The following is a 12,547-nucleotide window of genomic DNA, read 5'->3' on the forward strand; positions in this document are numbered from 1 at the left end:
ATTGTGTATCACTCGGTGATGAGTGAGCAAAAGAAAAATGTGTAAAACCTTTTGTTGTTTTATCATTTTAGTATTTTGGATTCTTGTAGGAATTTTAGTATGGAGGACAAAATATATGAAATTCAGTTAAACTCTTATAATTCATTAGAGGATTCAGAATCTGAAGAAAATCATTTAACTTTTACTATTAATGAATCAAGCATTAACGTAATAGTTTTAATTCTTATAACATCACCAATTTTAATACTCATTTACAAAATTTTTGCTGACATTTACTATATGTACACAGTTTATCATCAGCCAGCTTAAGTAAAAATTAAATTAAGATGTCAGCAAACGAAGAAACGAAAGTAAGCACTATGACTAAAAAGTCAAAAGAACGTCAACCAGTTAATCAATTTATTCACATAAGTAACTTCTCTGGAGATGATGAAGGAGAAGATCTACTTGAATGGTTAGAGTCATTCGAAGCTTCTGCTGCTGCCTTAGAATGGGATGATGAAACAAAATTAAAAGCTCTTCCAGCTTACTTAACTGGAACCGCCGCAAAGTGGTATAGATGCTGCATTAAAACTCTTGAGGAAAAAGAGAAACCTGACACGTTTGCTAAATTGCAAGCAAAAATGGTTAAAGGGTTAGCCCCTTCCAATTACAGAAATAGTTTGATGAGGGAACTAAATGAGAAAAGGCAACAGCCTGGTCAGTCAGCTTTTGCTTATGCTTACGATATTAGAGACTTATGTCGAAAAATAAATCCAAAAATGGATGAAAATTTAGTTCATAGTTTTATCCATAGAGGATTAAATCCAGCAGTCAAGACTCGAATGGACTTATTATCAACTAATAATGATTTAGATTTTGACACTAGATTGTCCCATGCCGAGAGATCGGTGGGAGAAATAAAATTCTTAGAGGATAGTGGTGAAGATCACCCTCTACATAAACAAATCAGTTCATTAACTGAACAACTAACCAATCTAACTGAACAATTTGAATGCATTCAAATGAATTTAGAGTCTAGAAGAAGAGAAAGAGATTACAGTCGAAACGATAATCGATTTCGACAAACAACCTATCAATATCAGGCCCCTCAGCCTCGACCAACCTATCAACCACGTTATCAAAACCAATCGTATCCAAACCCATCTTATTCAAACCAATCTTATCAGAACAGGTATCAACCTCGATACCAACCTCCATACACACAAACTGAACCCAAAAGAGTAAATTTTACTCCAGACGAAAACTCAATGAACCTTAATCAAAGTTTACATTGTTACCAGTGTAATGGTGTAGGCCATAAAAAAACTGATTGCCCAAGTAGACCAATAGCACCTAGAAGTGCTGGTTGGTCAAGGGAAACCAATGTTGGAGAATCTTGGCGTTCTCCACATTATTCTCGAAGACAAGCTTATGAAGAACAACCTCAGACTTCTTCTAGCTATCGAAGAAGGGGTTACACTCCTGATAAAAATTTGAGTAAATCTCCTCCAAGATCGATGCGACCTCCAAGAGAGGAATCGCCTTCAACCTCTACAGCACGTAGACGATACCGATCGCCTAGTCCTAGAGCTAGACGTAGATCTAAATCAAGATCTAAATCTCCTACAAATGAAAGGAAAACAAAGGTAGTAAAAGCGGTTTACAGAGGATATTCAGATGAAGAAGATGATGATGACGGTGATGTCAGAAGACAAGTTTTGTCCATCATTAGTAAAATCCATAAACGCAAAAGGGATCTAACCTTTGCAAACATGAAAATCAAAGGAAAAACTGTTGAGTGCCTCGTTGACACAGGATCACAAATCACCATCCTTACTAAAGAAATAATTAATAAATTAGAACTAGACTATTCAAAATATAAAGGTCCAACAAATTTAACAGCAGGAAATGCTCCTCTGAATGTTCTAGGTGAAACTTACCAGAACATCATCATTTATGATGCATTGAATGAAGTGGAAATAAAAACTCCGATAATAATCTTGAATCAACTTCCTTGCAACATCAAAGGAATAATTGGATTTGATGTTTTACAAACAGGCAAATTCTGGATTGATTGTGAAAACGCTAAGTTGGTAATTAATCAAGCTCCGGCAAGAAAAATTAAATTACTAGAAAAGGCTTTAGCCAAATTATTAGCTGAAAGAGATGATTCTACAGTTTCAACTAGAATGAGTGAGAGATCAAGCATCACATACCCCGGTGATTTTGGGGACAATTTTTCACTCATTAGTGAATCAAAACCAGCAGTGAAAGAGTTAGTAGTTAGTAATATGATAAAGGAATTGAAGCTTGAAGTTAACAATGAAATAAAACGAGAAACTAGAAGAAATTTGGAAAAACTAATTCAAAAATATAGACCTGCTTTTGCAGCAACTGCAAAAGAATTAGGGTTTTCCAATGTCTTCGTGCATCAAATAAACACAGGTAACCACCCTCCTATTTCACAAAAGCCTTACAGAATGTCAGAAGAAAAACGGAAAATAGCAGAAAAATCAATAAACGAATTAATCGATGAAGGCATCGTTGTCCCTTCTTGTTCCCCTTGGGCTTCACCAATTGTTTTGGTTGCTAAGAAAGGAACCGAAGAAGTTCGACTTTGTGTAGATTACCGCAAATTGAATGAAATTACAGTTAAAGATAAATTCCCTTTACCAAACATTCAAGATTACTTAGATAGTCTTCAGGGAATGAAATATTTTACCCTACTGGATTTAAGATCAGGTTACCATCAAATGGCATTAGATCCAGCAGACCAACCTAAAACAGCTTTTGTTACACCTAGTGGTCTTTATGAATATACTAGACTTCCCTTTGGTTTAGCAAATGGACCCTCGTCATTCATGAGAATGATGAGCATTGTCTTGGGAGGTTTAATTTACAACACTTGTTTGATTTTCATTGATGATCTACTCATTTTTTCGAAAAATGAAGAAGATCATTTAGAACGACTTGAAACTATTTTTAGGCGACTAATAAGGGCAGGATTAACTCTTAAACCAAATAAATGCTCCTTTTTCAAACAGAAAATACTTTACTTAGGACACATTGTTAGTGAACAGGGACAAGAAGTAGATCCTGAGAAAATCCAAAAGGTCCAACAGTTTCCAACTCCGAGAACTGTTAGGGACATTAAATCATTTGTAGCTTTATGTTCCTATTATCGAAGATTCATAAAAGACTTTGCATTGATTGCAAGACCACTTACTAATTTAACTCGAAAGGATTTACCTTTTGAATGGGGTCCTGCACAGGAAAACGCTTTCAATGAGTTGAAAACGAAGTTAACAACACCTCCTGTTCTTGCCCATTATGACCCAAATAAGCAAACTCAATTAAGAGTCGATGCTTCAGGTTATGGTTTAGGAGCGATCCTCTTACAGAAAAGTGACAATGGGTGGCATCCAATCGCCTTTGCGAGCAGAATCCTTAGAGGAGCTGAACTCAATTATCCGATCTCGGATAAAGAGTGTTTAGCTATTGTATGGGCAGTTCAAAAATTTAGAGTCTATTTAGAAGGAATTAAATTCGAGGTAGTAACGGACCATTGTGCACTTTGCCACATTCACTCAAAAAAGAATTTACCCGCAAGATTACAACGTTATGCGATGGCTTTACAGTCATTTGACTTCACTGTTACTTATAAATCAGGGAAAAAACACGCAGATGTAGATTGCCTGTCACGTTACCCTATTGCAGACATTCCCGTAGACAATCTTAAGGATGAATGCGAGGAACTATTTACTATGTTAGTTGAGGAAACTACTGCAGAAAATTTTGACTTGATTACAAAACAACGACAAGACCCTAGATGTAGTAAAATACTAAATCAAATGGAAAATTTAGCTAATTTAGCCCCTAAAGAAAGAAAACGAATGAATCGTTTTAAAATAGAAAATGGAACCTTATATAGACTAACAACAAATCATTATGGAGAAACTTGGAACGTCGTTCTCCCTAGAGAACTAATTCCAAAAGTTCTAGAAGAATACCACGATGCAATGATTTCTGGTCATCCTGGGTTGTTTTCAACTTACAATAAAATTAAACAATTTTATTGGTGGCCACAGATGACTAAAGACATTACAAACCATGTTAAAAATTGCTTTACTTGTCAATTAGACAAACGAGGGAGTGGAACTTTAGAAGCTCCTTTACAATCTATCGTTGTTAATAATGCATTTGAAAAAATTGGCATTGACTTAGTTGGTCCATTACCAAAGTCTTATGGCCAACAATACATTGTTGTCTGTACAGACTACTTTACTAGATGGATTGAAGTAGACGCTATCGGTGATTTGAAGGCTGAAACCATTGCGGAATTTTTAGTTAATAAAATCTTCCTTCGTCATGGTTGTCCAAAGACAATCCTGAGTGATCAGGGTAGAAACTTCATCTCTTCAATTGTTGGAGAAGTTAAAAATTTTATGGGAAGTAAATGGTCCTTCTCAACATCTTATCATCCAGCAACAAATGGTTTGACTGAGAAGGCTAATCAAACCGTTTGTACAATGTTAACACACTATTGTCAGAATGAAAACCGTAAAAAGTGGGCAAGATTAATTCCGGTGATGGGATTTGCTTACAACACCAGCGTGAATAAATCTACTAAAAGTTCCCCTTTCTACTTGTTGTATGGAAGACAACCTGTACTACCAATAGATATTATTTTAAATACAAAGACATTCAAAAGTTTACCGAAAACAGTTAGAGAATCCATTTCACAATGGCCTCAATTACGAGATCAAGCCAGACTTTACTCAATAGAATCAAAAGAAAACCAGAAGATTCAACACGATATGAAAAAACTCAGAGACTTCAATGTTGGAGAAGAAGTAATGTATAGGATTTATCAGGGATCAAAGAAGTTAACTCCAAAATTCTCAGGTCCATACAAAATAATAGAAAAGTTAGGAAAAACAACCTACAGAATTCTACCGTTAGGTCAAAAAGGAAAAATAAAAAGGGCTCATGGAAGCCAACTTAAACCTTTCCATAGACCAATACAAAATTCACAAAAGGAAACTAGTATTAATAGAGTAAAAAAAATAAAACCTTACCGCTCTTCCTTATCAACATCGTTAATACTTTTAATGGGACTAATTTGCTTAGTAGCTGGACAAAATAACCCATTCATAACTGGAGATACAATTTTATGGAAGGAAACAGAACACAAACCTAGAAAAGCAACACAAGAAATAAGAATAATTTTAGCTTTCTCAAATCCTTGCAAAGAAATGCTAACTTATGACAGCGACGAATGGGGCAAAATAACAAATAAATCAAACCCCAAATACGGATGTCCTTTAAATAACCGCGTATGTCCATACGTGAGAACTTCTTTACATGCTCTAGAAGGGTATTGCTCCGAATTCATTGACACGAAATATATTCAACCGATTAGATTCATCCCGCAAATTACAGCTAAGGAAGATAGATCTCCACAGTTAATAAAAAGAGAACTTCTTACTGCGATAGCTGTTGGGTCAACAGCTATTGTGGTGGGCGGTGTGGTACTTACAGGAGTAGCATACATGTATAAAAGTGTCATGACACCTGACATCGATTTTAAACCCGTGTTGGAAGCCATTACAAAACAAGATGAAGAATACAAGAAAGCGATGAAAACACAGTTTGACCATTTAGTCAACGTTACAAAACTCCTGAATGAACAACAGCAACAAATTGATATGATAAAAAAATTGATACCGGTTGTTTCATTTCAAGCAGCTGATGTCATAACTGGTTCAAATACTCAGTTAATGACGATGCAAAAATTCAATGACAGTATTAAACAATCAAGACCAACAATAGATCGTAACTTCTTCAAGTCTCTAAAAATAAATCTGCAGTGTGACGATTGTGACCTATCAGTGATTGAAAAAATTTCAGTAAAAGTTCACAATGATAATAAATATCCAATATTAAGTTTGAATTTCACAACCTTTAGGCAAGACCAGGTTACAAAAATCTTTCAAGCGGACCCATTTTTGTTATATAAAACCAATGCGACACATACATGTAAAATTAAATACAAAGGACCAGAATACTTATTAGTAAATACCACCACATACCAGTTCTGTGACATTGAGGAAAGTGAGTTGAAGTCACCAAACCCTATTTTCACCAAAGTGTCAACTTGCCCAAATAAGTTCAATAAAACACAGCTCTGGAGAGATGAGCATTGTGTATCTAGAAACGTAAATGAAACCATTGTGGCTGAAAAAATCCAAGTTAAAAATATGGGTGATCATTATTTGATTCATTGTGCAGGACATAAAATTGAAATATACTCAGGTACCTATTCATGTCCGAATCAGGTTATCAAACTATCAAAATATACCAATTTCAGCATTGATGACATGAAGTATACTTCCAACAATTTTTTCATTTACGTTAGAGGTCCTAGAGTAACGGAACATACTCAAGCAATTAATTTAAAACTGTTTCAACCAGCTTATCAAGAAATCAATATACCAACATTAGAATTTGAACTCCTAGATGCAGCTCACGAGAAAGTACTTTCTAGTTTCGAGAAAATCACTCTTACTTGGAAATTTGATTATGTTAAATGGATTTCAATTTCACTATTAGTAACCATTTGCTTCTTGTTATGTTCTCTTAGTGTACGTTTTATGTTCACCCCAAAGCGAACAGTATACTCAATAGTTTACGATGAGAGGGATAACAGAACAAACAGAACAGATAAAACAAAAGATAAAAGACAACCAGAAGCAATCCCTTTACATAAATGTTATTAAAATAAATTTTGGGAAATAATGGTGATGGGAAATGATAAAATTGAATAAAAAAAAAACACAAAATTCAAAAAACAAACAAAAAAAAAAACAATAAGACAAAAACTGCCCGGTGATTGGGCTACAAAAAAAAAACACTAGCTAAATTCGATAAATGACAAAGATAAAAAGATAAAATTGAAAGCCCGGTGAGTGGGCTGAAAAAAAAAAAATATAATAACACAAATACCCGGTGATTGGGTTGAAAAAAGAAATAGTAAAATTAAGTGCCCGGTGAATGGGTTAAGTTTAAAATGACCAGAGATGGGTCATAAATAAAGTCCCGGTGATTGGGACTAATTAATTATATTCTTTTCTTCTATTTTATCTAACAGGATGGAGAGAAATCAACCTAGGTGGAGAAATCCTAAGTACACAGATGGAGAGAGAGAAACAAAACCTATTTTACTTTATCAACATTATTTACTCCTGTCCTGCTACGCTTGGAATTTCGTCAATAGTTATGGAGTTTTTAAGAAAAGGGTAGAAGGATGTAAACTGTCAGGTACACCTCCCAAGATGCACCAATATACTAAATTAACAGTAACGGCACATACAAAAGGAGCAATACATCGAGCACACAATTATTTGATTAAAGAAATTAAAGAGATAGCTAAAAGAATTAAGCAAAAAACAGGAAGATCTCGATGGATTTCATTGACTCCTATTCCATTATTCCATTGCAGTTTATGCTTTGAACCAGACCATCACAAAACTGAATGCAGAAATTGTTCATTTTGTTCAAGCAGCGCTCACCTTAGAAAAAATTGTCCTGAGTTAGTCAAAAGAATAGGGCAAATTACATTACAAATCCAGCCTGTTATTAAACCTGTTAACGCAAGAAGAGAAGAAAGAAGACAATTTCGACGAAAATTAAGAAGAGAGTTTACAGGTAACATTTGGTACAAGATACCCGGAAAATATGATCCAAAAATTCTAGAAAAATTAGAACCAATTGGTTCCCCATCTTTACCTACACTGTCATTGGACATGGAAGGAAATGGAAGTGGAGGTGTCGGTAATATCCATATATCTGGATGGTTTGGAAATATAATTAGAATTCAAACAATTTATTATGCCGAAGTTAAGTCAGAAAATTCGTTTTACTCAAACACCAAAATTACAGGACTACAACCTATCGATTTAGCAACAGGTCTACCTTTTCATCAAGTCCGTTCAACCGTCCTAAATATATTACGAGGTAAACGAGTCATCACGCAAGGAGATGGTGATTTAAGACTATTAAAATTTACGCCAACTCATCTGATGGACAACGATATTACTTGGATTGATTTACAATCATTATGGCCTGGTCAGCAACCGTTAGGGTTAAATTATGTTGACAAATTCTTCTTCCCCGAGAATCCTAAATTGAAACGAGATGATCCAACAAATACAATCGCTGGACATTCTCCAGAAAGAGATGCCCGAGTCACTCTTAGAGGATACATGGAGTATTTAAAATTAGCTGATTATATCAATTACGTCCCTTCTTCTGAGACCATAAGAAAAATGGTTAACGCCAATTTATCTATTAATGATTGGTGAAATTTTATCGAACTCACATCCTCATATACATTATTTTCATATTATTAATCCATATTTTCAGTTTATATTTTCAGAACGAGGACGTTCTTTTGGTGCCCCGGTCAACTGTAAAAAAAAAACTGGTTTTAACCAGGTTGGTTTGGTGCTACCTTTCCCTACCTCAAGTAGGTAGGGAAAGGCCACAATTGGTTGGTTTTTTTTGGGTCGGCCATCTTATGAGGGAGAAGATTTTCTCCCTCATCCAGCATAAAATGGCCGACAAATCCTTTGTTTGCCTGCCGATTTCGGACCCTGCGGAAGCCCTGGCCAAATTACTGTACAACTGAATAAAATAGTGTTTATGAAATGTTCAACTTTAACTTACGTGCAACCACAAAATATATCATCCAGAATATGTCTTATAATCTATGTATAACTTATTAAGTATCTGATATTTACATGTTAAGTGTATGAACAGTTAAATAGTGACTAGACTAAGTTACAGTGCAACCAAATCATCAACAGATTAGACTCATTCTAAAACCATCCTCAACTCATCTGGATTACCTGAACAACTGATTTGTGCAACTTAACCATTACCATGAGATTCAATTCCTCCTCAACTCATCAGTACCTCATCTTATTTGTCTAAAGACTGATTTATCTGTGTAATCCCAGTGACTAATACATTACCTTTATACATCACTCATATTCAACTTTTATACTGTAAATTGTAATAGTAATCCTTATTGAACGCAAACCCTAAAATTGTAAAATTAAAATAAATTGGCATCCAACATCTATACCTGCTTTCACTGGAAAAACAAAGAAGGCAAAAAAAAGGAGAAAAGAAAATATATTTCAACTCAACTTTGCCTGTTTAACCTTTACCCAATTTACCATTATTTATTAACAAGTAAATGTAAATGATTACAATTACACTTCAATTTGTATTACAATCAACTAATTGAATAAATTTAGCTTTACTACCGTCAGAAAGCTTGCAGTTTAATAAATTTTTTGCCCTTCATTGTCTTCCTTTTGAAACCTTGCAAAGATTAACATTTTTACTGCATCATAAATTGGTTAATTGACTTTGATTATTGGTCATTGTAACAATCAACGATTAAATGATAGACACGGCAAAGTAAAGGGAAGAAATGAATTGACTCTAATTAAGTTAAATGTTTACCTCAACTAAATTATTAAACGAAACATTCATTGAGCTTTAAATGAAAACAATGAAAACTCCTTTACTTAATCATTTACAAATTGGGTTGAAAATTTGAAGCAGCAAAAACCAGGAAAAAAAAGTGACACCAAAAAAAAGATCAATTAAGGTTGACCTTAAACTGTAAACTTTACCATGAAAAGTCTATAAGATAACATCTTGATTTTCATCTTAACTCTAATCTTCATCCATCATTCAATGACTTTTAATCAATGAAGAAGCACCAAGAAGAAGAAGATGAAAAAAAATCAAAAGATGAAGATGTAGAGCAAGAGAAGCAAGAAAATTGGTAAAACTGGTGAATCTTGGTTTGGTTGTTTTTTTTCACGAACAACAACAAACACCAAACACAAAACAGCAAGAACAACATTTATACTTGAAACCAGCAACAATCTTCCCTCTTCTCATCTCATCATTCCCATGATCATCACTTTCTTTTTTTTTATATTCTATTCCATGTTCTCTCTTCCATAAAATTCATGCCAAAACCTATTTATCCGTCCTTATTTAAGTCCTTGACCTTTTCTTCATCGCCATTCTTTCCCTTGTTTATACTTTTTTTTCCTCCTTCTCATCACTTTCCATCATCTGAATGATGTCCTGCTATTCATGTTCATCTTCTTGCACTTTTATTCACTCTTTTGTTGCTGCACTCCTCCTTTATCATCCACCAATCTTGATCCATCTCCTGGCCCGTTTCCTCTTTATCTTCATCTCTCTTCATCCTCTTCCCTCTACCTCAATCGGTTCACCATTTTATCTGTTTACTCCTTTCCTTCACGATCCATCTATTCACTTTTACTTTTCCTCCTCCCACCAGATTCAGCCCGTTCAACTGAACGCATTCTCATCATCCATCCTCACTGAACCACCATTTTCATCTTACAGATTACTTTTATGTAATTCAGACTAAGATACATACTTTATCATCTTAACAATATCATTTTTTATCTCTCTCTCTCTCACTTGTCTTAAATGTCCCATCTTGATCATCTCCTCCTTCAAGCAATCATCATCTTCCTTCCCATTCAACCCACCCATCACCATCGGTCCATTTCACTGCTCGAGTTTACTCCGTTTCAACTAGCTGTAACCTGAATGTTACATTGGCCTTTTACTTTTTCCTCCTCCTTTCTTCATCTTCATCTTTTCCTCAATCATCTTGATTCACTTTTTATTTCCTCTTCTTTTTAACTCATCTTTAACTTTTACTTTCTCTTTCATACGCATCCTCTTATCCCATTATTTTTCATCTTCATCAACAATAATTTTTTGCTTCTTCTCATCTCCAGGATTACTTTATATAATAGAGGCAAAAATGTTGCCATAACACAACTTTATCTTCATCATCTTCATCTTCACTATATTAACAATATCTTATATCGAAAAATGTCCCGCCTTTCATCTTTCATCTTCCATCTTTTATTCATCATCTTTATTGTTTTCCTTTGCATTTTTATTTGTTCTTATTCTTTGCTCTTTTTTTTCAGTTAACTAAGAAAAAAAAGTTTCTCTTTACTTCATCTTCTTCATGTTACCTCTTTTCGCCATCATCCCAGGATCTTTCCTCTTTCCTCAGCCAGCCTTTTATGGATGATTTGATTGATGTAAACGAATCATCCGTTGACCATTATTTCAAATGCAACATCAAAATTGATTGGCCTTTATTTAATAGTTTAGTTTTACTCTTGTTTTTTTTATCATCTAATAACAATATTTTTGTTTATTTCAGTATTACTTGTTTAACGTTTAATGAATCAAGTTAATAGAGTTAAGGCAAACAAAAATATTGAACAAAACTGGGCAAACCAAATGGCCATTGGAATCTGATTCTTGACTTTTCACTTTTCTTTTTACTTTCGTTTTCTTCTGTCGACATGTTTAATGCTCACCGTTTCTCTTCCTTTACATCATCATCTTCATCTCTCTCATGATAATTTATTTTACATTATACTTTCTCTCTCTCTCTCTCATCATCATCAACCTCCTCCTTTCTTCTTGTTCATCTTCTTCTTTTCCTCGGTTCATCTATCTCCTTTTCATGTTCATCTCTCGCTCCGTTCCAACTAGGCTGAACAATCTCAAGATTACTTTTACTTTCATCTTTTCTCCTCCTTCTTTTCCTCCCATCTTCATCTTCCTCTCTTCCCTGGATTGTCCCACCCGGTTACTCCTCTTGTTAAGAGCTTGTTTATACCTTCATCTTGGTTCAGGACATTTTCATGTTCATCTCTACTGTCCAAGTATCGATCGTTGAGTTAAACTACAAAATGAATAAAAATGAATATCAATTGCAATTTTCATGATGATGATGATGATGACGTTATTAAAGGGAAAAATGGCTCAACATTTTGAATGTTACCAACTAATTTGATTAGTGAGTTGATTAGATTGAAATGGATGACAAAGATGAAATGTATTTAACCATATATACCATGGATCATTAAATTTAGTATCACAATTAAATCACATCAATTAAGATAAATTGTTAGTCCAGGTCTTACTGGATAAATGATTACATATTAAACAGAGTAACCGTGGGAAGAGAGAGAAGAGAAGAGAAGAGAAGAAGAAGAGAAAATAAAAGAAAGAAAAGAAAGACAATTTATCCTAATCTTGGTTCCCTGTTCATCTTGAAAAAGCATCATCAATTTAAATTTTGATGCCAATTGAGATCATCACCTAAACTAAATTAAACCTTAATCTTGTTTAATACAAGTTAACAATTCCCTGTTCAATGTTAACATGAAAACATTTCTCATTGTTATTTAATCAAATGGACACACAAGTCAAGCTATTATCATCTACCAATAACAATATATTCAACATAATCGTGTATATCAATAATAATAACAAAGATGACAATGAAAGATGATTTAATTATATCTCTTTGATGAAAGATGAAATAAAGTAAACCAAAAAATCAGGTGAAAGATGAAGGATGAAACAAAAACTAAGAAAGTAACATCAAAAATGTTGAAGTAACAAAAGG

General features: G+C 34.1%; 1 protein-coding gene across 1 annotated transcript; it reads left to right on the forward strand.

The window, feature by feature from the left end:
• On the forward strand, window positions 1–9,127 carry LOC149094726 (uncharacterized). The gene has a single exon (XM_089265995.1). The coding sequence runs from the start codon at window positions 327–329 to the stop codon at window positions 6,759–6,761; it is 6,435 nt and encodes a 2,144-aa protein (XP_089122121.1). The 5' UTR covers window positions 1–326; the 3' UTR covers window positions 6,762–9,127.
• Window positions 9,128–12,547: the final 3,420 nt, after the last annotated feature.

Source organism: Tetranychus urticae, chromosome 1 (genome assembly GCF_039701765.1).
Source record: "Tetranychus urticae isolate SD_2017Ah chromosome 1, NJAU_TeUrti_SD_1.0, whole genome shotgun sequence".
Taxonomy (NCBI): Eukaryota; Metazoa; Arthropoda; class Arachnida; order Trombidiformes; family Tetranychidae; genus Tetranychus; species Tetranychus urticae.

Coding starts and splice junctions, on each gene's coding strand:
- LOC149094726 (XM_089265995.1), top strand. CDS start 327: ATGTCAGCAAACGAAGAAACGAAAGTAAGCACTATGACTAAAAAGTCA.